Here is a 27,980-nt window from a genome sequence, read left to right as displayed (position 1 = left end):
GTTGCTGTGGGAGTGGGTCTGGGTTAGCACATGGTCGAAGAGGTGGAGGGGTGAGCACATGGTTTCTCATGCATCTAATTGATTTTGTTTTGTCAAATGGTATGAATTGTGTGACCCACTTTATAACAATTCAACTTGTACTCAATAACAAGCCTCATTACCAGCTTCCTCTAACCAAGAATCACGTGCACACTGAAAATGAAGAAGCAACACTTTAACTGAATATTTTAGTAGAGCATTAAGAGATATCAATTAGAATTATAAATAAATGCCCCCAAACCATTAATTTCAGAGAATATAACCCTTGAATGTAATTGAGTCTGCCTTAATTAAGCTTAAGCGTGGAAGCTCATAATTTGCTGTAGTAATGGATTTAATGGTATTGGCTAATTGTTGGATTTGTCAGTACATGTTTAAGTTCTTAGACTTTCTGAACGAGACTTCCTGAAAGAGTGAGCCACCAAGGAAATGAGAGAAAAAGGTATCTGCTACCTGAGTGAACAGGGAAAAACAGCTGGGTCCCTTCTTAATCGCATTCATGGAATGGGAATTAATCAGACATTTTAAATCTCCAACCACAATTAAATCTGTACAAAAGTTGGAGAGAGGATGAATGACAATAATGAGCAAATATCATGCGGTGAAAAAGAGTACTTAGACTAAATTGGTCAAGTCTTAATTTTCTGGTTGTGGATTTCATTCATATTTATTATTCAAATACAACAAACTCCCAACACTTCAATGGTAAGCTGGAAAGCAAAGTGCCTCTTGCCTATAGCTAGTGATTTTTTTTTGGGGACATAAAGTTTAGTTTCCTGCCTTTAACCATGTAATTGTCCTTAAATGAATGTGAGTGGCATTTGCTACTGGCATACATTCTCCCATTTTCGGGAAAATTATGGGCTAGTTATCAATACAAGGGTTTCTACAGTTACTGGAAACCCAGATTGACACGGAAAGCATGCAGGGGGAGCTCAGCAGGTCTTGGCAGCATCTATAGAGGGGAATAAACAGTTAAAAGTTTTGGCAAAGGCCAGTTATTCTAATTCACCACCTCTAGCCAGTTGTAAGATGAGAAGCAATGGATGCTCTAACCATGACTTCTCGGCAAATTTCCCTCAGAATTGTGGAGTTTGATCTGTCCTTTTTGTTTATAATATTTTTAAAATTAGTCAAATTTCCATGCAAGCAATACGCGAGTATTATATCTCATGTATCTGCAATGGAAATATATTCCACATTGTAATAATGCTCTTAATGAAAACATAATTTCTAGTTTTCCCACAAAGTTCCACTGCTAAAATGAACTCAATGTGCTGTTCCCGGTGTTACATACCCCGTGGGTATCTTGTGACTGTCTTATGACCATGATCTAATTGATTATCTGGTGAGCATGATGTAATGGTCTTGTGATGGTGGGGTGATATAATTTCCCGCCAGTGAGAGGTCATGTGATGGGCTATTCCAACAGGTATAAAACGGGGAAGTCTTGCTGTGATGTAGGTTAGTTTGTGGTTTAATTCATCAGTTACTCCATTATGCTGCGCATTTGGTTTCATGACGCAGTTTCGTTTTAAAACGGAGTTTTACTTTCTATTGTAAGTTGTGCCGGCAGTTTTTAAATCACTGCCAGTTATGTTTGATGTAGCTTTGATTTAATTTTAAAGTCTAAGTATTGGAGAGTGAAGATTGACCACGGTATGGGAACAAGAAGGATCGAGTAAAGTTGGTGTCGTCAGTGGTAATACAGGATCGACCTTATTTAACCTTCATTCAAGGGATTCGTTCAACCTGCATCCGAGATAATCCCTGCTATAAGAGCAGGAAGGATTGGGGCAGTGCTATTCGCCAAGGAAAAGGTCAGTTCCTTTAAGCCGTTTTTCTTTCCTTCATCATAAATTCTTCAGGCAAGGCATATTTTGGTTGGGATCAGCAGTAGTGTCACATCGTCGAGGAATTCGTTACTTCAGTAAAGTCTCTCCTAATTGACTGTCTAAATCACTTGGACTTTTACATTTATTGCTTTAAGAACTGTGTTTGCATTTATTGCTTTAAGATCTGTTCGAGTTGCCGTATAGCAGTAACTTCCGGTTAAGTTAGTCATTTGTTTACTTTTCATTTGTTGTTGAGCTGAGTTTAATTAAATGTTTAATTTGTTTACAAAAAACCTGCTCAATTCTATATTCATTGTTGCCATATCGTAACACCGGGATTAGGTGGGCATCACAGTCAGCATTGATGGGTTGGGCCAAAGGGACACTTCTGTGCTGTACACCTCTATGATTCTAGTAACAAACAGATGGTGTTATTTAGCCTCTCCAAATGTCTACTAACTTTGGAAATAATAACTGGAAGCATTTCTAAGACAATATTATATTTCCATCAAGCCATAACACCATAAAATACAAGAGCAGAATCAGACCATTTGGCCCATCACATCTGCTCCATCATTTCTTAATGGCTGATCCATTTCTCTCTCAGCCCCAGACTCCTGCCTTTTCCCAATATTCCTTCATGCCTTGACTAATTAAACTCTGCCTTAAGTATGCCCAATAACTTGGCCTCCACAGCCACCTGTGGCAACGAATTTCACAGATTCACCAATCTCTGACTGAAGAAATTCCTCCCCATCTCTGTTCTAATTGGACATCCCTCCTTCCTGATGTCTTATACTCCATCACCATAGGAAACATCCTCTCCACGTCTACTCTATTGATGCCTTTCAACCTTTGATAGGTTTTAATGAGATCCCCCCCCCCTCATTTCAAGCAACACACACAAAATGCTGGAGGGACTCAGCAGGCCAGGCAATATTTATGGAAAAGAGCACGGTCAATGTTTCGGGCCAAGACCCTTCAGCAGGAGTGCAGAGAAAAAAGACGAGGAGTAGATTTAAAAGGTGGGGGAAGGGGAGGAAGAAACACAAGGTGATAAGGTGAAATCAGGAGGGGGAGGGGTGAAGTAAAGAGCTGGGGACTTGATTAGGTGAAAGAGATACAGGGCTGGAGAAGGCACAATCTAATAGGAGAAAATAGAAGGCTATGGAAGAAAGAAAAGAGGGGGAGGGGAGAGGAGCTCAAGAGGGAGGCAACGGGCAGGGAAGGAGATAAGGTGAAAGAGGGAAAAGGGGATGGGGAATGGTGAAGGGGGGTGCAGGTTGATATATTGATGTTCATGCCATCAGGTTGGAGGCTACCAAAATGGAATACAACGTGTTGTTCTTCCTACATGAGTGTGGTCTCATCACGATAGCGGAGGAGGCCATGGACTGACATATCAGAATGGGAAGCGGTCTCCCAATCTATGCCAAGCCTCACCGACAAACAGGTGTTCATTTCAATCTGTTTTTCACAATATATTATCATTATCCTTTCACCAATTCTTTCAGTAAATTCCTAGCATGAATTACTAAGCCAGTCACATCTTGTCATTAGCAATACACAAAACGCTGGAGGACCCTGCAGATCAGCATTTCCCTGTGAAGGGAAATGGATAGTTGATGTTTCAATTTCCTCCATAGAAAATATCTGACCTGCTGAATTCCTTCAGTGTTTTGTATGTTGCTCCATAATTCACCATCAGCAATCTCCTGTGTCTGCATCTTTTTGTTAGTTGTTTATTTAGGCTGGATCCAAGTATCTCTTGTGTATAGTAATTCTTCAAATATTGCAATAAAAATAATTCAGAATTTAACAACTCAAAATATTTAAGAATGCTTTGTACTTCTGAGACTGTGTTCTCATCATAATCATTAAGTAAATCCTACTTTAATGAAACTTTGAAGTCTCAGCAGAATATTTCAGAACCTGTATTTTACAAAGTTCAAGATTAGTCATGTTGAGACAAAGATAGCAATAATTAACAACCATCAGATCTGTCACAAAGGCTGCCGAGTGAGCCTCCAGATGGCTATGGATCAGGAGATGTGAGCCATGGACCAATGCTGCTGGGACACAAGCCAGGACCTGATCAACCCTGGTTGAGTCACCTGGAAAGTGTCTGATGTTGAAAGACCCGAAACACCCAGTGACGTCAATGTGTCCCAACACATCCTAGAATGCAACTAAGCATGAACAGCCAAGTCCTACAGATGGCAAATGGAATTAATGGTCAGTTTGTTAAAACATTTGGTTGCATTAGTTATCAAAACACGCTGGTCTTAAAATTATGCCTCCTCATGACCACCTGAATAGGCATATAAACCTTAATTTAACATCTCTTCAAGTGTATCTATCAATTTAGCACATTCACATTGTATGATCCATTATCCTAGATTTTTTACACAGATCCTGGAGTGAGGCTTGAATCATGTTACATATGACTCTTAAAATGGAGGATGCAAAGTAAAGCAGTATGATAACAGTGATGACATACATAAATGTATTTTACTTTATTTTTACTAAGCTTAATGGCTGATTCCTGACGCATGCTATATTATAGTTATCCACCTGCCCTTTGAGAAGCATTAAGGTGATTATTTTAGATCAAATTAATCAAACTTTGAATTTTGTATAATATGATTTCAATTCCTAATTTTAGAGAAGCTTCTTATTTGATGTATACGGTAGATAAATTTCATGGAACCTAAGTTAATGTATTGCAGTCTGTGTTATATTCTTCAGATTCTTCTACCTCAGAGAGCATGATTATATTGCATGAAAACCAGGATATTATTAATTTGGTACTGTATATGAGTAATTTCAAACGCTACTCACCCGCCTTTAATATAATCGAGAAATGTATGCTCAGATTCAACTGTAAAGGACAGCAGTGTAACCTGTGGGGAAATGGAAATCATGGTGAGCATTACATTCATCATCCAAAGATGTCAAATTGAACTAATTTTAGCAAAGGTGTATAGCAATAAAGCAATAAGATGAGGTTATTTGAAATACAGGTTTGCTTCCTAACATACTACATTCTCAGCAACCGAATTAAAAAAAATAAGCAAAATGTAGAAATCATTTTAATTTAAGAGTATTTATTTTAACCACGTGTAGTGATATTTCAAATGGGCCTACAGAAGGTCTTGCTCTGCACAAATATAAATTCCAGAAAAATCTTACATACTTTACCCAATACTATAATCTTATTTATCTCCACGTGTGGTGGATCTGTAAACTTGAGGGTTGAAAAATAAAAGGAATTGGAAATGGACAAAGCAGTGTAGGGTGGCTTTCAAAAGTGTAAAGGCAATGCTGACATCAGGCACTGTACTCACACATTACAATCTGCAGTGAAGCTTGCTTGTGATGCCTGTATAGGTGCAGTTATGTCACATGTTATAAGTGACGGAAGTGAATGCCCCATAGATTTTGCATCACATTCCCTTACCACTACAGAGAAATATTATGCACAGATTGATGGAGAGGTCTTGAGTTTGGCTTGGAGTGTGAAGTCTTTCAACCAGCACTTGTATGGGAGAGAGTTTACTCTCATTATTGATCATCAACCACTGGTGTCCATTTTCAATCCACAGAAGGATGTTCCACTAACAGCAGAAGCATGAATGCAGAGATGGGTTCTGTTTCTTGGAGGGCACAATTAAAAGATGGAATTCAAGATTACAACTATTCATGGAAATCCTAATGGGTTGTCCTGTTTACCTTTGGAAAAAATAATACCTGAAGAATTTACAAAAGAGGACACTCCTTTTGATATATTCTCCCTAATGCAATCAAAAGTTTCCATATTACAGCAGAGATGATCCAAAGGGAAACCAGACAGGACCCCACATTGTCTCTGGTCTACAGGGCCACCCAAAATGGCTGAAATGTGCAGCAGAAATCTCAGTTTTACCAATGTTGAGGTGAACTTATCCTTGGCGGGGTTGCCTTATGTTGGTATTGAGAATTGTTGCATCATCCAAGCTGAGAGCTATGGTGTTGGTGGAGCTACAAGCCAGTCATCTAGATGAGGTCAAAATGAAATTGTTGACTCAAAGCTTTATCCATTGGTCCTGGATAGATCAGAAGATCAAGCAGCTTGCCATGCACTGTTTGGGATGCCAACACATCAAGAAGCAAGTTATCCAGAGCTATCAGAACCACCTCCTGCAGTCCCAGAGTCAACTCCTTCAACTACCATGGAAGAGGGATCAGAACCTCAATTGTTCCACAGCCACAAGTCTCACCTGTCAAGTGGAATAACTTTCCTGTTCAGGAGAGACTTTATCCTACAAGAGTAAGAAATCCCTCACAGTGATTAAATCTATAGACCTGAATGGGACATTTACAATACTCTGGATCTTATATATATATATAGATAGATAGAAAGAGATAGAGAGTTAGAGAGAGAGTGAGAGAGAGAGAGAGAGAGAGAGAGAGAGAGAGAGAAAGATAGCTCTGTGTGTGTGTGTGTGTGTGTGTGTGTGTGCATGAGAGAGAGAGAGACTAGAGAGCAATATACACATATTAGAGTTGAGATGCATTCCATATTGAGTTGGAGTTTATAGCTAAGCAGGGAGGACTGTGGTTTATTCCATATAGATAGATAGATAGATAGATAGATAGATAGATAGATAGATACTTTATTCATCCCCATGGGGAAATTCAACATTTTTCCAATGTCCCATACACTTGTTGTAGCAAAACTAATAATGTTGTAAATGTATTGCTTGATTAATCATTTGTAGCTATTTACATAATTCATTACGGATCATGAGAAAGGCATACATCATCACGACACCACGTCATAGGTACGTGCCTCACTAAAAGTAAAAATGAAAGTAAGATAAAAACATTCTGGATTCCATTGTTTTTCTTTCAATTAATTTTATGTTTTGGAGTTACGAAACATAACGCTGTTCTTTACCTATCATCCAGCAAGTTGTCCCTTTCCAACTATCCATTCTGTTCTTGTTTAAACTGTACTATTGAATTTATTTCTGCCAATACATTTCAGGTGGATGAAGTAAGTGCATAAAACACCCTGCTCCCTCACTTGCCAATTATTTTAAATCTAGGACTAATGTTTTCCAGTCTCTGTGTTAGTGGAAACTGGTTCTCTTTATCTGCATCATCAAAAACTTTTGTGGTTCTGCATACTTATATTAAATTTTTCTTTCCTTTGTTCACCTCTGGAGTAGATGTGGCCAGGTGTCCTGCTGTAACTCCAAAACTGGAAACCATCCCATCAGTCCATACAATAGAGAAAAAGCAGGACAAATCCCAGTCCAGTCAGTCTAGTCATATAGCAAAGTGATTGAAGTTGTGGATTATGTTAACAAGTTCCTTGCTATTCACCAACATCATATGCACTGATGCTAAAGTTGGCTCCAGTTATCTCATTCCAACCGCAGTCCAGGCACACAGACGAGTTTAAAGTGGCTGCTCTCGTCAGGCCTGCACTTAACCAAGTGCACTGTCTCTAAAATTAGAGCTTGCAAAAGTCTCCTCCACGTGATGCTCAATAACTTAACCATTACCAAATACACTACCAGCAATGCCCACGCAAATGTTGTCATTACAATTCCTGTGTATTCCTTGGAATGCTGTTCACAGTGTCAAAAACTTTTCACCACCCACAAGGCATAAATCAAATGAATTATGGGACCTAATCCCTTGAGTGCAACACCATTGATACCAAAGAAGGACTCCATTTGGGACAAAGGTAAGGACATGTTCGGCATAGCTTTGTGGGCCAAAGGGCCTGTATTGTGCTGTAGGTTTTCTATCTTTCTAAAGCAGCCAGTTTGATTAACTTCCTAAACATCACACTAAATATTCACTCTCCTCACTGCAATCTTGTTGCATCAGTCCTATGTACCATTTGCAAAATGCAGTGCAGCAGCTCACTAATGCTCCTTCAACAGTGACTCATACCTCCACACCCATTCTAGGCACTTTCCCCTGTCTCACAGTAGATGATACACTTGTCCTTAGCACCTCTTTCGTCATTACTATCCAGGGATGTAAACAGACCTTCGGGGCGAGGCAAAGGTTCACATGCGCTCCCCCCACCTTGTCTACTGCATTCGATGATCCATACGTGGCAAAGACCATCTGCAGTGACTATTCTGAGGACAAAGTCACAAACCCTTTCAGCTTCTTTTCCCATTCCCAAACTGACCTGCCCAACTTCCACCTTCTCCACTGCCTGATGATGCCCAATCCAATCCAGAAGAATAAGACTTTTATTCCACCCGGGTGGTCTACAACTTAATAGCATTAATAGTGAGTTTTCTGAATTTAGATAACCCCTTTCCTCACCATCCAGACTCTCTCCCCGTCTAATTCTCCTCCAGCGTTCCCACATTCAAACCCTTTCTCACACATTCCCCAGCTCCCGTTCACTCATCTTCACCCTCCTTGTTCCATCCACCCATGTCACCCTTCTCTACTTTGCTTCACCATTTACATCTTGCCTAATGGTTCCCATTTTCACCTCCTTTACTTATCAGAATCCAACACCGGTAGTGCTTTGTGTTCCCGCTTATCTTCCTCCAGCAACTGGCCTTCCATCTTCACTCTCCCCTCCCTCCACATTGCGCCATCTGTTTATATTTTTCCTCCCCTCTCTCCCTTTGCCTCCATCTACTGCTCATCTGTCACTGTCTTTGAACTCTATCCCTACTGATCTCCCCTGTCATGTTACACCCTCCTCTATCCAGCAGGTGTCTCCGAAGCTTTCTCTCACTCTTCCCTTCTGCTCTTTATACTACCCAACCCACCTCTTCACTCTCGGCCTGATGCAGGGTTTTGACCTGAAACGTTGATAATTCCTTTCTTCCTGCAGATGCTGCTTGACCCACTGAAATTTTCCAGCAGTATCTCCTCAGTCCTCTGTTCCCAACATGAAGATGGACAACAGGAAATGTATGGGTAAAGTATCAGCTACAAGTAACACACTACTTTACCACTAAGTTACGTATTTTGACTTTCTCTATCTAATAGCACAATGGGAAAACTTTAACCTCGGGTTACAGTGTTCAAGTGGGAAAGTCCATCTTCACTTTCTCAAGTGCAGTTACTGATGGACAACAGATGTTTATTTCCTCAGAAGCTGCCATCTCCCATAAATGAAAAAAATCCTCCAAAAATTAGTTATCAGAATAAATAATCTATCATTCTCTAATTGATGGCATCATATTCATTAACTTTGCAATAGACTATTGTTATAATTTACATACAAAATCAAATATAAGAAAAGTAAGAAAAAATCTCCAAATAATTCAAACTAACAAGAAGTCAAAGCACTTTGCAGTAGTAGAATGGAATTTATTTCTAGACATCATGCCTCAGTGTAACAAGTATTTAAAATGTACACATGCTTTATTTTCTTTACATAATTCAATATATTGATTATTTATTTTAGATTTCATTGTTGTTCAAGTATAGAAAGTACTATAGATTTTGAATGACGTCTTGTTTTCCTGTTTGGATATGGTGTGATTTAAACAGAATGAGTTTTGTTTTCTGTGACTTAGAGGCATTTTATGAAATTAATTGTAAGGAGTTGAGTCACTGTTGGAACAGCAACAGTCTCACCTCCTGAAGTTAGGAGTCTATTCAAAGGAATTTATACAAACTTAGCCCCTAGATATTACTTTCCTCATGTTTATATATTATTTCAATAACTGAAATTTGATCATTTCAGGAAAATTAACTGCCAGCCAAACATAAAAATTGACTCTCCAACATCACTCAATCTGTTTCTTTCGCTGGCTCACAGTCATTCTTATGACATGATTAAAGCAAGCAATCCCTGATTACTATGGCTTAGAAAATTCATCAAGGAGAGCAAAATTCCAAGGAACCACTCCATGAAAATTTATTTCCAATGACTATAAGTACTCACAGTTCCTGAATGGACATACTTCTTCTTCTTTATTTTCTTTTTTTGATTTATTACCTAGAAAAAAAAAACAAAACCTAATGGAGTCAATAATGCTTCAGAGAAGGATCTTTCAGATAAGGCTGTGTTATAAATTTCATATTTCTTATGTGTGGTTTACAAGTTGCATTCAGTCTTTTAATTGAGTTAATAGTTAATATGCTTTTCAAGATGAAGATAATGGATTATGGATTGATCAGATGTAATCAGTACCAAGCACCCATCTGCTCATTCAGTCTGATGGGTAGGCCAAGAATAGAAAGTAGAAAATATTTTGAATGACGCCTTGTTTTCTTGTTTGGATATGATGTGATTTAACCAGAATGAATTTTGATTTCTCTGTGACTTAGAGGCATTTTATGAAAATGATTGCAAGGAGCTGTGTCACTGTTGGAACAACATTCTCTCTCCCGGAAGTGTCTTTTAAGGTGTTGTCTGGCACCATCACGGCAAGGGCTGCCACAATAGCACAGTGGTTAGCATGGTGCTATTACACCTTAGGACATTGGATGTCAGAGTTCAATTCCAACATCATCTGTAAGGAGCTTGTATGATCTCCCCGTGGAATACATGGGTTTTCTCTGAGTGGTCTGGTTTCCTCCCACAGTCCAAAGACGTACCAGTTAGTAGGTTAATCGGTCATTGTAAATTGTCCTGTGATTAGACTAGGGATAAATCGGGAGATACAGCTCGAAGGACTGAGAGGGCCTATTCCGTGATGTAGCTAAATAATTAATGAAAATAAAATAAAGGATCACAGTTGATACAGGCTTAATTCACAGCGATGCTTTCAAATTTCTTGAGCAACTGGCCTCTTACACATATTCTGGGCTGAATTTCCAAAGATGCACATCTAATCCAATTGTGGTAACGGATCACAGGAGGCAAGGAAAATATCTCTTTCAGGTACAATACCCTTCATCAGAAGCTCACCTTCCTGCTGTTGGAAAATGGAGCTTACTCTGTCCTTTTTAAAGAGTCCTAATATTTCTATAAATCCTCATAAACTGGGATGGAACCAGTGCATTGAAGGATCTGTCATCCACCCTCACCCAGGCAGATTCAGGTTAATGGTAGCTATTGCAAGTTTAGATTACTTTTTATATCTTACTGGTTTAGAACGAGTGAAGAGTACATCACAATCAACGATGTAATTATACAGAGGATATACTGTAGGCACTTGAGATGAAAGAAGAAAATTGTGAGGCGATTGGTTTTGGAACACAACTTGGTGATCAATATTGGTCTGTTCTCTATTGTCATCTGTTTTTCTATTTCCCTAAGTTACCACACATTCCCATGACCCTTTCTTTTCTAACTCACTTTTTTTTGTAGTCTGTACAGAATAACTATGAAGACTATTATTTCTTCATATACAAGGAAAATATGCTGTGATGAACATAAATTGAATTTCCTGTTTTGATGCAGTATATGATTCTTTGATATGTAATCGAGGAGCAAAAATCTCAAATGCAACATTCAGGTTTGAACGTGTGATTTTAATGCATTGATTTTATTAATGGCTCATTCACTTGCATTTTGCCTGTAAGGTTTTGCAAAATACTCAGAAAATTTAAAGCATTAGTGGCACCAAAGTATTTTAATAAAACCTTAAAACAGTAGAAAAAATATATACAAATAAAGCACATACAGTACATGTGAGGGTATGAAGCCTTAGCTGCTATTAATAAATTAAATCATTTTGCAATGCCATGCTGGTGCTTGAGCTGGTGGAATCATGCAAGAAACTATGTAGTATGGGAGTAAAATAAGAATACGGAGGAGCATGTTTGGCCTCATCTGTGTCAGGGAAATGGTACCACCACAGGTGCTGTCTGGAAATAAGGACAATAAGTTGTTGCTGTGATTACAGTTTGCTGAAAGAAACATTCACAGGTCTATTCTTTGCAGCCCCACAACACTCCATTGAGCCCTTAATTGTTTTCTTGGTCAACAGTCATCATCATCATTATGTTCCATGCCCTATCATGTGGGCATCACGGTCTCCATGACCCTGACTGTTCTACAGAGCAATTTGCTAATGCTTTCTTCTGGGCAGTGTCTTTACAAGTTGGGTGACGCCAGCCATTATCAATACACTTCATAGATTATCTCCCTGGTGTCAGTGGTTGTATAACCAGGACTTGAGATATGCACCAGCTGTTCATATGACCATCCACCACCTGCTCTCATGGCTTCATATAACCCTGATCGGGGGCTAAGCAGGTGCTACACTGTGCCCAAGAGTGGCCTGCAGGCTTGCAGAGGGAAGGAGCAACTTACACTTTCTCTGGTAGAGATGTGTCTCCACCCCACCACCCAGAAGTTAGGTACAATACCAACAAAGAATTGGTCTTCCTTCTTCGGAAATGCACCATCAGCATGGCATTAATCATATGCCTGAGAGTGGTCCATAATGGGGTCGGCAAGGGTAAAGACACACCCAACCCTGGGACACCAGGCAAGGTCATTTGATTCTAAACTATTGCTTTATTGGCCATCACCGAAGGTCTCTCTGGTGCTTCTCGCTCCTTCCCCTCTCTCTTCCCCTTTTCCCAACCATGATGTGTCTCTCCCTTCCGCCTTCCCACTCTCAGTCCATAATAGAGACACATATCACAATCAGGTTTTTCATCACTCGCATAGGTCATGAAATTTGTTTTTTTTTTGTGGCGGCAGTGCAGTGCAACACATAAAATTACTACAGTACTGTGCAAAAGTCTTAGGCACGCTAGCATTCCCTCTCTCTCTGCCCAATTGCACCCATGTGACCAATTAACCTACGAACCCATTTGTCTTTAGAACGTAGGAGGAAATCAGAGCACCTGGAGGAGACCCATGTGGCTGTGGAAAGAATGTGGAAATTTGAATCTGGGTTGTTGGTGCTGTATTAGCATTATGCAATCTGCTATGCTACTGTATAATATTCACTGCTGCTGTAATTGTTGATTAATGCTGCATAAATAATGGGCAATCACATAATGGTTGTATAAAATCAGTCTTAAACTACAACAATTATCCTACTCATTAAGAAGAATTTAAGATAGCTAATTACAGAAACAAGAGCAATTCATAAACACAAGAAATGTCCCAAATAAATCTGCAGTAAACCCAAATGGGCATCTATAAGTAATTTGACACATGCTCTGATTTATGCTGTCCCATGAACTCATTTAATAACAATCCTGCTTTGCACTTGCATGGCAGATTTAGAGGAAGGTGGTATCTAGTTCAGGCTCCATCTGTAAAGATGCTTAGTAAAATCTTGTTATAAGCCTGAAGCTACATCCTCTCTCCTCATTTGCCTGAATATTATATTCTGAAATCACTTTCACTGACCTGTCTACATTTCCTGAACTAAACGATACACATGGTTCTCCTTAGCACATTCTGGATGTACCTTACCCTTAGTTAAGCCAAGTGCTGATTTGCATTTAATGCATGGTCCCACCCTTTGTAGCAAATGGACATAATATGCCTATGAACAGTTCTCTTGACCGTGAAGGATAATGGGCAACAGCTTTGTTTCATTGACTGTAGATTTGAAACCAATTCTGTTTATAATTACCCGTATGGTGTTCAATCAGAAGATTTTACTGCCTATAAAATTAGACCAATACTACAGGACTGCACTGGTCAATAAGACCGTCATTAGTTGCCTCAAAAGTCTATTTTACTACTTGTATGCCAGAGATTAAAAATGAAATAAATCTGTCAATATTTGCTGCAGGTAATCAAATACGGGAAAATTTAATTATTCCACAAATTCGATCAGTGCCTAGAAGGCAAAAGCTGGGCAATAAGAAAGCAAATGATAAAGGGCTGTAAAGTAATTTCATATTGTTTTGTTGGTGTCTGCAAGATCAAAGTTCTATTCTGCAATATAAATGCATTCAATAGCAGCTTATAAAAATGACACATTTTAGGGTGGGAGTTGGGCCGAATCCTTGGGGAGGAAGACATACACTGGCAGGAGACGGTGGTAGTGGGTTCATTGTGAGTTTTACAGATCTGAACTGAAATCAGGGGAAGGCAGCTGAAGGATAAGTACTGGACTTACCACTGTGCTATGTGTGATGATCACACCAGGGAAACTGTGACCCTTTGGACCTCTACTTATAGGTTTGTCCACAACACCCAACAGGGGAAATGCATGGGGACAGCGACATTTTGATGTTCATCTGATGTGGAAATCAGATCAGACATGTAAGTGCAACACATGCCAAGAAGCACAAGGTGAAGTAGCAATGAGTATGTTGGTAGTGGTCATTATTAAGTTTCACACCTAATACTAACTATCATGAAGCATTGAATGAAATAGCTCCATGTAATTTACTTTTTGTCAGAGTTTTCACATAACATATGCTGGTACCAAATGTTCATCTGCTATAAGGTTTCTACAAGACCTTTGATAAAGTACTGCATAGAAAACAAAAGTACCAGGTCAAGGCATGCAGAGTGAATAAGCAGCAAATGGCTGGCTGGCTAACTAAATGATGGAAAGTGGTGAACAGTGAGTGCTAAGGGCTTGAAGCTAAATGGAGCAGAAAATGGATTTGATCAGGTTCCGAGTTGGGGACTTTATCTTTTCACTTTTCATATTAGCAATTTAGAATTTCTAATGAAAACAGTAACTTCTAAATTTTCAGATGGCATCAAACTGTGAGAGGCAGTTAACACCAAGGGCTGTAAATGACTGCATGTAGGCTTTGGGCCGGCATGGCAGCACAACATTTTACAGTACAGGTGACCGTGGTTCAACTCCTGCCGCTGCCTTTAAGGAGTTCATACATTCTCCTTGTGACCGCGTGGGTTTCCTCTCACAGTCCAAAGATGTACCAGTTGGTTGGTTAGTTGGTCATTGTCAATTGTCATGATTGGGCTAGGATTAAATTGGGGGATTGCTGGACAGCATGTTCCACACTGTACCTCAATAAATACATAAATAAATAAATGTAGACTTTGATAAACCTGCAGAATAAGCAGATAATTGGCAAAAGTATTCCATCACAGGTAAATGTGTTTGATAATTTGCAGCACAGAAAAGTAAGTTACCCACTTCTTGAACAAAAGAGGTATCTAAATGGTGTACAGGTACAATGCAAGAGGGAATACAAGTTCATAATCACAAAATGGCTTCAAACAGGTTAATAAAGCCATACTATTTCCAGAGATGAAAAGCAAAGGGGTCATGTTAAACCTGAAATAATCAGCTCATAATTCATAGACACTGAGGACAGGCCCTTTGACCCACTCCACCTGTGCAATGGTCAATTGCAATGAACACTAATCCTACATTAATCTCATTCACTCTCATCATCCCAGCTTCTTTCATTCACTTCCACACTAGGGGCACCAATAGTAGCCAGGTAACCTAGCAACCCACACATCTTTGGGATGTGAGAGGAAACAGGGGCAATCCCATGTGGTCACAGGGAGAACTTGCAAACTCTATCCAAAGGGCACCCGAGGGTCAGGACTGAACTTAGGTCTGAGCTAGTGGTTCCAATACCTGGCCCACTGTGCCACTTGTAGAGCTGTTGTATTATGTGCTGCAATAAACAGGGAACACTAAGAGAGAAAAAAATAAAATTACAGGACAACACTGGAAATACTCTACCATGAGGGGTAATGAAGGATAATGTTACATTTTAAAGAAAGGCTTTAAAATTATGAAAACCTTTGACATGTTGATGCAGAGGATATCCTTCCACTGACGGGAAGAGCAGAACTAGAGGCTGTTGAATTAATTAATCAGCATAATATACTGTAAGAGAGAAGATTCAAAGACATCTCTACCGACACAACAGTGAGAATACAGAATTCACTGTTGTGGGGAGGGGAGCAAGTAAATCATAGTGATGTATTTTAGGGGGCATATGATAGAGATGAGAAGAGAACGTTATGCTAAAAACATTAGATGAGAAAGTATGACAAGAGACACAAGTGGGGCATCAATGCAGGCCTGAATTGGCTGAGCTTTATTACTGTCTAATCTGCATACACAATTCTATTGTACAATAAGTCACTGAAGTGCAAAGAGAAATATTAGCATTTTTAATTTGCGTTTTCTCTCAGAATTCTGGCAGGGTGTAATGACTGCATAGTGAATGATTAGACTGTATGTTGCATAGGTTAAATTTAAAATAGACTATTTAAAACCAAATTGTACAGTGAGAATTACACTAGACTGTGACACAATGATGTCTTAAATACACTGTTGAAATAACCTCAGTTGCCTGAGAGCCACCTTTTCCTTATTGGGCACTTGTTGCCTGTGTTTTGGCAGTAATAGATCACTAAAAGCAAAATTCATCTTTGTTATTCAAAGAAGTTCCTGGTCTGTCACATTTTGATCTTTACAGATGAAATTAGTTCCACCAATACATCTCCTCTTTTGCCAATTTGCCTTTTGTAGTCAGGAAGAAAAAATAATATGACATGAAGTAAGACTGATGGCAAAGCAGTAACAGAGAGAAAAAACGATGATCAAGATCAAAGGGAGAAAATATGCTTATTGAATCACCTTATTTTTTGATTGATGGTAAAGATTAAAAAGCAAATGGGAAAAAAGAACATTTTAGTATGTTCACTAAAGGCTCAGCAATGCACATTACAGATGACAACTAAAATAATTTTTAGTAGAACCATATGGATTTTTATTTATTTGTGGGATATGGATCCTCTTAACAAAGTCAGCAATCATTTACCTTCCCTAACTACCCACAAGAAGTTCATGGCAAAACAGCAAAACTACTCAAACTTTTGCAGTCTTTCTGGTGAAAGTTTTCCTACAGTGCTGCTGGACAATTTTCTAGGAATTATACTTTGAGACTACAACAGATCTGCAATAATACACATCTATAATAATGATTTTCAATTCTTTTATATTTACACGCTGCATGATCCACATCCTAAATAAAGACTGCTGAAGGCATTCAAAATGTTTCGATGAAACTGAGAAATAATAGTTTGATCATGATCAAATGTGTATATTAAAAAAAACTGCAGATGTGGAATATCTGAAATTAAAACAGAAAATGCTGCAAACATTCTGCAGGTAAGGCGGCAACTGTGGAAAGAAAGACAGTGTTAATATTTCAGATTCAAGGTCCTACATCAGAAGTGGGATAGCAACAAAACTTGTTCATTTTATGTTGCAGAGAAGGTAAGGGAGAGGTTGACGGGGCAAAGGGAAGATCTCCAATAGAGTGAAGCCTGAGATGTCATGCAGATTAAATAAGGAGGGCATTTGGTCAAAGGGTTGATGGGGGGAGGCAGTTAAAAAGAGAAAGAATGGAGCAAGATGAGGCCACTTAGACTTGGAGAATAAGTAATGCGAAAAGATACAAAAAGCAGCCTTGTAGGGAAAAGAACAAAAAACTAAGCCAATATTATAAAAGATGAGTTACAGCAAAAAGGTAAGTTTCAATAATAATTTATAACTTCAGGTGACTGGCTTTATGTCAGAAAATGTGAATTACCTTAAGTTGTATACTTCTACCTTGAGCTTGGAAGGCTGCAACATACCCATTGGAAGATGAAGTGTTGTTCTTCAAGTATACTCTGGGCAATGACATGACCATGCAAGCAGATAGGTCAGAAGGGAAGTGGGAAAAGAACTAAGGAGTCAGGGTACAAGGTACTCCAAGTTGCCCCTGCAGACTGAATGCAAATGCCCCTCTGGAATTTATAAATGGCAGAGATAGAAAGTCATCAAGATCTTTCAAATATCCAGGAGAAGTCAATTTGATTTATCTATGATGACACAAGACAAGCATAATACTATGAAAGAGCAATGCAACTAATGAGAGAAAGGAGAATTCCAGTGAGGATGAAACGGGATGGAAGAGGTGTTTATCCGTGCTGGAAGACCATTGGTTTTATGTTAATGACCAGGATTGGAATTATTCAAAAACATTACCAAAGAAGCTGAGAAAGTGAGAGGCTAGAATAGTCACCCACACCAAAAGGTGTAAAAACACTAAGAAGGCATTGTCTGAAGTCTTGGAGTAGGTGGAGAAATCCAAGGGGAACATTTAATGGCACATAGTAACTAAGCAGGGACTAATCTCCTGAGCCAGATTCAATTCAATTGAGATGGAGGAATATTTTATGATTTTTTTTCCTCAAATTGCCCGGGGTTTGATGGCACTACTACATAGACAAATTGTTTTGGAAAAGAACAGGTTTTGTAGCTGTTTGGAACTGGATGGAACGAGCCGGAGAGTCCTTTGATGTCCTTCATCGCCCATGGGTTTTGAACACAGCAGGACTGCAGTGAGGAAGGTAAGGCACAAGATTTGGAGGACAAAAAGGGTAGTCATTTACTGTATTAAATGGCAGGGTTCCAAGGGAAGTAGTAAAGCCTTATATGAGAAAACAATTCTTTCCTGGCATTACTAATGACGACGTTAGGTTTATCATGGAATCCTGTTTGAGACTTGTTTAGCAAATAAATACAAATGCTCTCAAAGTCAAAGTCAGATCTACCCATACTCTCCGGCAGCTTGCCTCAGGATCCCTGCAGCCTGTCACTGCTGACATATATCATATATGACACTTTTCTGTTTACACTCGCACTGTGAAAGTCAGGAAACTGTCCATCAGCAAAGTGGGGAACCTTTCATTTTCGATAAATGTAACCCTTGCATTGCAGCTGGAGGGGCTACGGGTGCATTACATGGCTTCCAAAAGTGCAGGCATTCGTAGAAGGTGATCATACCATTGTAGACACACTGCAGACAACTTTCTACTATGTGCAACAAAACACTTCTGGAAGAACCCAGCAGGTAGAGAAGCACAGGTGGGGACGAGAAGATGGTTGATGTTTTGGGACACAACATCCTTGCCTTCTTTCTAACATCTGCGTTTTGCACAAGGAGGATGTAGCCTTCATGCCCTATTGTTCAAATTCCTGTGGGAATCCCCTTTCTCCCCTGAGAGGATGCTGCCAACCCTCTGCCACTCTACTGGCTTTGACGTTCCATAGGTGCTAGTGTATTATGGTTAACACCATAGATTAAACTAGATTAGCTCTGAGATTAAATCTGTGCGAAAAATAACTACAGACATTAGAGTTTACATGCTCACTCTTTCTGAAACAGTTCAAGTGGTATGTCAGGGAAACTCCAAGAACTGTTTAGAACTTATGCAAATTACATTTGCAATTTTCATAAGGCTATTTGAAACCACATCAGGAAGAAATTTAACACCAGAGTAATACTGCAGACGAATTTCTAAAATCACAATTTTTCAATCTAAGAATTTTCAAAAAAGTAAAAAAAAATCTGAATTTAAAACAGAGGTGAAGACAACCTGTATTTGATGATAGTCACTGACTGTCATGTTTCAGGTAATATTTTGAATGCACAGACAGGTAATGATAAGGAGCATTTCGATTACTAAACAAGCGAGGGTTTAAATGGAGAAAGGGTTGCAAAGCAGCAAGGTTTAAAGGTTCATGCCATTAAGAATATAATTGCTTATTCACTGCATCTGTGCATTGGTATTTTTCAATATTGCTGACATTTTGAATTATGTTGATGGATAATCATGGTGAGTTTTCCTGAAAGCGTTTAAGGAAATGGCATTCACCTTAAATTGATTGAGTGACCCAGTCTTGCTACTTTTGACAAGTCCCATTGGAGTCGCTGCCTGTGTTATTAAAACAACCTCATTAATATACAGGAATACACAGTTGAGTATTGGCTTTTAAAGAAATCAAAACACATTTAGTTCTCAATCTTAGTCACTTTACCTGGGTACATTCAACTCTAAACAAGGCATTGATTAGAAAACATTTTTGAACTTTATAAGTGTTAAGTTGCTATGTTGCAAAATTCTCAGTTATTCTTGTTGCATTTGCCTGTAGATCATGTTCTTTCTGATTATGGCCACAGTTACTACTACACAACCAAGAATATTTTGATCAAAAGACATTTGACATTGGTAGTTAAGTCCTTTAACTCTAATCCAACAATTTATATTTACTGGCCTGGAAAAAGTTGCTAAGAAACATAAATAACACAGTATCAAGGGGCGATGGGATTGAACAAAAAGAAATTACACACAGAGGGGTAGAAACAAATCTAATGTTACAATTAACAAAAGCTGCACACAACAAAGTAAGAAGATGTTGATAAAAAGCACATTATATTACTGTTACATAGATTTTTTGATTAAAAGTGAAATGGATGTCAGTCCTTCTGCACTAGTATCTTTTGAAACCCTGAAAGGAATTCTGAGTAAAAAATCTAAATCAGGCTTTGAATGTGCCTGAAATCTGGAAAGTAAGCATCATTTACCAAGTTACTATCAAGCCCATACTGTGTCTGATATTAACTTTTTGTGGAGCACCTAAACCTTTTGTTTAGCAGAGGAGCTGAGAGATTTCCAAAATAAAACATAGTCCACTATTAGGATTTTGGCTACGTATCCAGATGAAGGCATTGTTAACAATTACAAAGGCTTCATACTGTTTTACTTTATTTTTTTCTGGAATCAGGTATTTCGCAATGGTTTGCATAATAAAAAGCTAATAGATGAGACCTTGGCCTGAGAACTGAGACATTTAACCACAATATTTAATGGCCACTGATGACATGGAGACTCTGGAATGGGTGACATTGAACATCTCTACCCTGATTTCAATCTTGAGGTACCCCGATCATGTCTTAAGAGGGGTTACAAGCTGAAAAAAGTTAGTATTATAATAAGAGTAGTCATCCTCAGAAAATAAATAATATAAATTGCTACCTTGCCAGTGGCTGTCTCAGTATTGTCTCCCATTCATACTCCAAATATGGGGGGGGGGGGGGAGGAAAGAATTTAAATTAACAAAAATAGAGCTTACATTGTGCACAGTCACACTTTTTAACAATGGTTTCATCTACAGATCTAGATAGTCTCTGGAAGCGGCTAGTCTCAAGCATTCTAGTATCTTACAGTGAGCTGTCGGTCATCGCTATGAATCTTAATTTGTTACCTTGCGAGTGACTGTCTCAGAATCATCTCCCATTCATTCTCCAAAATATGGGAGATTAGGAAGGAATTTTTAATTAACAAGAATAGAGCTTACATTGTGCAGTCACACTTTTAAACAATGGCTTCATCTACAGATTTAGATAGCCTCTGGAAGTGTCTAGTCTCATACACTGTAGTATCTTGTAGAGAGCTGAAGATGCCCTGCTAAAATTCTTGGAGTGAGGCTCATCAATTTCCTCCAAGAGAACCACAACCTTGTCGTGGCTTGCAGGCTTGCATTCCTCAATGACTTGGAGAGCTATGCTGGCTGGAGTCAGGGATTTGTGCTTTGGCTCTTGGTAGGGCCACCCATGCCAAACAGGTCAAAGTGTAGAGGCCAAAGCATGAGTGATCCATCGATCATCCATGTTGGGGGGTTCAGCTTAGGGCTAGCAACTGGTCAAACTAAACTGCTATGGAATCAGCAATGAAGAATTCTTCTACATCACCATGTGATGGTATTCCTGAGTCTCCACCTGGGACTTGCATGACTGACAGTAAACCAAGAGGAAGCCACTGACATGATGAGGAAGCTGTGAACACTGCCAACGATGGAGGACCTTCATTACTGCACTAAATGGCAGCACGGTAATGGGCAAAAAAAAATCCATCTCTATATCTTGCAATGGTAATAAATATAACCTCAGTGGGGATGGAATTCATTTGGAATGACAGCATTGAGCAGATAACTGTAAACTGGTAGACTTCCTTGGAAAAGAAATTTCGACAGGGTGCAAAGTAAGATGCCAATTTGTTATTATCAACCAAGTCTGGATTTACCTACCAAAATGGATGGATGCCTTGTGAGCCAAAATCTAATCCATGACTATCACTCAAAAATAACTTCACCTCACTGTAATTGAAAATACTTTAATACTTACATAGTGATAAGGATGTTTCAAAGAAACATAAGATCAGAAGGGAATGATAGAGTGAGGAGAATTTACCTTGAGTCATGGATCTGTCAACAATCATTCTCTGACTATGTTTAGGTAGGTTGGAAAGGCAGCTTTAGAGTATTGGGCAGTTATTTGATAAGAAAGATCAGTTTTCTTTGTACAGACAGATGTACAAGTCATCAGGCATGTCCATTTTATTCTTTATAGCAAATACAAAGTTTGCTGTCAACCTTACTACAGGGCTTTTTTCATGACACTTCCACAAGCGTCACACCCAAGTCTTCAAATACTTTATTCTGCTAAATTAAGTAAGATGGTCCACTTTTTTTTTGGGACAAAAGTATTCATTATTTATTATTATGTATGTATAAGATATGTCAACTGAATTAAGAAAAACCAATCAAAACAGTATTTCTGCACTTGTCAGAAATACATGTGGAAATTTCAATTCCAGGCCACAATGAGGTGCTACAGTCACATTCTCTAAAAGTCAAAAAGAGGTGCAAGTCAACTCCCATGGAGAAAAGATGGCTTAAAAGAGAATGACTACTGAACCAGGGAAATTATAGATCTGAATTCATGCTGATCGTTCTGCAAGATGTTCACAAATTGATCGAGAAAAATAAGATGAAGGTACGTCTACCATTCCTATGGTGCACAATAGTGGAGGACATCTAGACAGGAATTGTATTAACTTATGAACCATTCTGTCGTTGGAATGTGGGAAGAAATCTTGTGTATCTGTTGGCAGCACACACGGTTCCACCATCAGTTAAGTGCATCCATTGAGGTGAAGGGCACTTATAAAAGGGGACATTGTAGCCTGAGCTGAAAACATGATGGTTTCCATCTGAAATTGTTTCTTCATATCACCGGTGTTTCAAACCAAAAAAAAAATTATAATGCCAAAACTTCAGCAAACTTTTAGTCCACTAACCAACCAAAAGTTGCAACTAAATATGCATAGGCAAAGGCTCAGATTAGTGCCAATTTTTGTTGTAAATCTTACTATAGGGCTCTCTACTAATGCTTCCACATACAGCTCAAATGGAGATCTTAACTGTGCAGTAGTAACTGAGAATAATGCCAGTGCAAGGACTTGAAAATGCTAAATGACATTCTCAATTCCTGTTTTAATACAAGCTAGAAATTTGCAGGTACCTAAGGCATGAGGAACAAACTGATTATTCCATGCATAAGTATATTGAGGTGGTACAAACGTAATAAGCAGAATGCAGAATCTAGTACTAGAATTACAGATGAAGTGCAGTGCAGGTAGACATATAAATTGCAAGGCCTGTTGCAAGATTGATTGAAAAGCCAAGCGTTCACCTTTAAACTTTAAGAGATTTATTCAAGAGTCTTATAACAGCAAGGAAGTAATTGTCCTTGAGTCTAGTGATACAAATTCTCAATTTTTGTATCTTCCGCCCGATGGGGCATGGGGGGGGGGCATTGGAGGTAATAATGAAAGAATAACCAAGATGTGAGGGGTCCTTGATTATGTTAGCAGTTTTCCCAAGTTAGCAGGAAGCACAGACAGACTCAGAGGAGGGAAGGCTGGTTTTTGAGATGGATAGCTGTGTGCACTCCTCTGCAATTTCTTGCAGTCATGAAGAAGATACTAGGAAGAACAGATGACATTAGAACATTTAGAATAATGTAGACCAATTCAAGCATTTAGCTTAATGTTCACCGCTAACTACAGTATGTTTGCAGGGGCTTGTAATGTCTATATTTCTAATCTGCTCTGTCTTCAAGTCTGTGCCCCTTAGTGTGGATTAGCCAGGTCAAAGCTCAGAATCTGGACAAAATGACTGAAGGAATTTACTTGTCATTGGATAAAAGAGATGGGTTATAATCCAGACTACAATTTCAATCCAAGAGCCAAAGCATTTCAGAAGGACATTCTTTGTTCTAAACTAAACTATTACTATTAATAGAGATGAATAGTTAATATAAATGAATAAACCATGTATAATTCTTCACTATGATATGGTAAATGATATGTATTTCTCCCACATGAGAAGGTACAATAATGAAATAAGGAATTGGACAATTTCCTACAATACCAGTAAAATCATAAGCTTAATAACAAGTAGATCAAATTATATTTGAATGAATAAATCAAAGTATATGCATATCATGTTGATAAACATGCCATTAGTCAAACATACTGTGAAAGAAAATGATTGTTATTCCTATTAATAAGATGGAAATTTGAAGAAATATCACTCGACATGAACTGCTTCAATCCCTTCATCTTCCTGTAAGGATGACCTAGAACTGTCATATACAATTATCTGCAAAAAAACAGTCTCAATGCCTATATAAGGATTGGAAAACCGACAGTGAGAAGAATCAAAGAAATATCAAGTCACATCTCATCACAATCAATACCATACAGACGGTCTTGGTATACTCTGAATGCATCACCAACATATGGATAATTTTGAATAAAATAAATAATATTTAAAATATCAGACATCAGACATTTGACATATGCTCTTTGGGTTTAAGATTTTTAATATAATTTATATTAAAATATTGTGAGAGGCCACATTTGAAGGAGAACATGGGAATTCTGAAGTAGACTGGCCATTTTTATCCTTCATAATACAGCTAAAAATTATTATGGGATTATCACTTCATCTGTCACTGTGCAATAGTGCTACAGGCAGGTTGTCCCATTCTTACATTATAGCAGCAACTATGCTGCAAAATTGCTTCATTGGCTAAAAAATGCCTTGTGCCACCCTGGGAATGTGAAAGGCTTGATATAGAGGCAAGACTTTTCCTGTAGAAGAGGTTTTTATCTCAATTTTACTGGTTATAACCATCTCTGTTGCCTGTCCCACCTTTCACAATCTATCTGTCTCCATTTCTTTAGATAGGTAGTCTAATGATATCTTCTAAAATCCTATTGACTCTTACAGATATCTTCACTATACCTTTCCTCACCCTATCATCTTAATACTTTTGTGAGTGTGTTGCTCTGGATTTCCAGCTTCTGCAGGATTTCTTGTGCTTAGAATCAAGTTTCTTATCACTGACGTATGATGTGCAATTTGTTACTTTTTGGCAGCAGTGTAGCGTAAAGACATAAAATGACTATAAATTGCAAATATAAATAAATAATGCAAAGAAAAATGAATAATGATGTAGAGTTCATGGGTCATTCAGGAATCTGATGGCGATGTGACCTGAATCATTGAGTGTGGGTCTTCAGGCTCCTGATGGTAGTAACTTGAAGAGGGCGTGTCCTGGATAGTGACAGTCCTTAGTGAGGGATGCCACTTTCTTGAGGTATCACCTCCTGAAGGTGCCCTCAGTGGCAGGGCTTTACCTGTGATGGAGATAGCTGAGTCTATAACTGTCTGTGGGCTCTTGTGATTCTGCCATTGGAGTCTACATTGAGATTGCAATAAAACCAGTCAGACTGTTCATCTCACTGTAAATACAGAGTGATCTGTTAGTCTTTAGTCACATATTGAATCTTCTTATGCTCCTATAAAGTAGAGCTGCTTGCGTGGCTTCTTCATCATTCCATTGGTCTGTTGGGTTCAGGAGACAGATCCTCTGAGATGCTGACAACCAGAATGAAGCTGCTCCACGGCTGAGCCTTCAATGAGGACTGGCGTGTGTTCTCTCGACTTCCCTTTCCTGAAGTCCACAATCAATTCCCTAGTCCTGCTTACATTGAGTGTGAGCTTGTTGTTGGTATGCCTCTCAACCAGCTGATCTATCTCACTCCTGCATGCCTCCTTGACACCATCTGAGATTCTATCAATAACAATTGGTAAAATTCATAGACAGTGTTTGCATTGTGCTTAGCCACAGATTCCTGAGCACATAGAGAGCAGAGCAGGGCACTGTTTTATTGTATATGAAGAGTAATCAATAACCTAGAACTTGCTGAAGCTTAGCTAATGGTTTTATTGAAAAAAAAGCTGGCTTGCTTCACAATACGTGGCAATGCATACAGAATTTCATGCCTGCACGCTATACCATTTGAGTCCAGGTATATTCTGCAGCCAATGATTTAGACACAAATTTGATCAGGGCTCTTGGCTGTATGCCTGCGCCATTCATTTCAGAAGTGTTCTGACTTTTAAAAAAAAGATATGTTTAGATAAATGATTCTTTTTAATTCAATGCTCTGTTTATGATTTTGCTTAACTAACATGTTTTAGGTAAATGTATATTTTTATATTGCCATTTTAAAATTTTGATTAAATATTATTTCCCAATTCAATTGACATGTTTAAAAAGAATAGAAAAGTCGTCTGACAGAACACACTATCAGAAGACCATTAAAGCATCTGTGGAGGAAGTCTTATCTCACTTTGCTGTGGCCTTGTGTTTGTTTATGGCTTGCTGTGCTCTATAGAAAGTCTCTCTCTGGATAAGATGCTGGCAGAATTATTGGAGCAGGACATTAGATCTGCTGCAATCCTAACATGGGTAGTGACCATGAGGAAATCTGCAGATGCTGGAAATTCAAGCAGCACACACAAAATGCTGGTGGAACACAGCAGGCCAGGCAGCATCTAGAGGGAGAAGCGCTGTCGATGTTTCGGGGCAAGAGCCTTCATCAGGCCCGAAACATCGACAGCGCTTCTCCCTCTAGATGCTGCATGGGTAGTGACCATAAGGCAATAAAAATATTCCTTTTACACTTGTGAAGTATTGACAGGAGAATGACTAATGAATGCAAGACAATAAAGGAGCAGCATGGTGACTCCATTTTACTGATTGGAAAGTCCTGGAGTTGATACTAAGAAGTCAACAAAGTCCATGGGCATAGCCAAAGGTCAAAGTTCAGGGCTTGGTGAGTCTGGGCCAGAGGATGGAAGCCGGATATTTGCAAGTTTTGGAGTCCAGGCCAAAGAATGGAACTTGATAGCCTGGTGTCTCTGAGTTTGAGAACCTGGGGCCAAGAATTGGAGGCCTTTGTGTGTGAAGGGGTCATAAAGGGACTTATTTTGCTGCAGTTGGCTTGCTTTGTTCTGTTGTTATTGTTGCCTCTTGTGTTGTTCTGCGTTGTGCTTTTGTGGCGTTGAACTTTGTGAGCGTGCTATGTTTGCATCGGAATATGTGGCGACACTTTGGGCTGTCCCAGCACATTTCCTGGTCGTATTGGTTATGAACACAAATTACACGTTTCACCATAAGTTTCGATGTACATGTGGACAATAAATCTGAATCTGATCAGCAATATTTATGTTTAAGCATGAATAAAGGGCTTCAGAATTTATAGTGCAGAGCATTCCTATCTGACATAAAACCCATCATAAAACTACAGCACCACCTAACATGTGTTCCATTCCATTTTATCTCAGGGCTCGAATGAATATAAAACTTACATTCAAAAGTAAGTTTGAACTGCATTGAGGTAGTCAAAAGAAACCATCCCTCAGCATTCCTTCACCAACGGGTATATTAAACATCTCCATTTTAAGTAGCAGAGTATTTTCCAGCAAAGGTCTTGCCAATCGATACGGACCCATTCTCTGGAGGCTCTTTGGATGACAGCTTAGTGTTCAGACACCTGAATCACATCACACTGATTGTCAAAATAATTGGCCTCCTCTTTGCTGTCAGCAGAAACAGCAGATGCCCAGATATTGCAAACCAGTCAGGCTGTTTCTTTTCAGCTATTTGGATGTCTACAATGCCCCACATTGCAGTCTTTCCGTATGGTATCACTGTTTACCTCTGGATGGTGATCAATTTCAGAGCCCCATTTCATTAGAGTGATACAAAATTGGACAAGACCATTTGTTTCATTGCTCTTGTGCTGTCTCTTTGGAAGGACTATTGATATACCCCCATTATCTGCAATTACCTATAGTCCAACAAACATTCTCCCTCCAGCTATTTACCTAATTCCTTTTTGAAGTATATTATTGTCCTTGTCCACCTATCTTTGGACAGATTTTTTAAAAAAATAATAAGAACAATAGGAGCAGTGATCCCTCACACCTGTTCTATTGTTTCAGAAAACTGTAGGTCATCTGATCTTGGTCTCAGCTGTACTTTGTTGTTAGTTCCTACTACGCTTGACTTAAAAATCAAAAATCTTTTAATCTCAGCACTGAACTTCTTGAATGCTTCAGCCTCAGCAGCTCACTGGGATACATAATTTCAAAGTGTCCTGATGCTGTGATAGAAGAATTTTTTCTGCATCTCTACCATATATAGTCCATTATTCTGAAAATA

At 38.8% G+C, this 27,980-nt stretch overlaps 1 protein-coding gene across 1 annotated transcript in view; it reads right to left on the bottom strand.

Annotated features, from left to right (window-relative positions):
• LOC140717189 (copine-8-like) overlaps window positions 1-27,980 on the bottom strand; it is a 659,086-nt gene that overhangs the window by 158,270 nt on the left and 472,836 nt on the right. The window contains exons 13-15 of the mRNA XM_073030487.1: window positions 19,432-19,491; window positions 9,799-9,852; window positions 4,716-4,777 (exon numbers count right to left, since the gene is read on the bottom strand). Of these exons, the coding sequence (XP_072886588.1) occupies window positions 4,716-4,777; window positions 9,799-9,852; window positions 19,432-19,491 (176 nt within the window). The remainder of the gene's footprint in view (window positions 1-4,715; window positions 4,778-9,798; window positions 9,853-19,431; window positions 19,492-27,980) is intronic.

The sequence above is a fragment of the Hemitrygon akajei genome, chromosome 27 (assembly GCF_048418815.1).
Source record: "Hemitrygon akajei chromosome 27, sHemAka1.3, whole genome shotgun sequence".
In the NCBI taxonomy this organism is placed as follows: Eukaryota; Metazoa; Chordata; class Chondrichthyes; order Myliobatiformes; family Dasyatidae; genus Hemitrygon; species Hemitrygon akajei.
The sequence above is the reverse complement of the archived record's forward strand: the minus strand, read 5'-3'. Positions and strand labels throughout refer to the sequence as shown.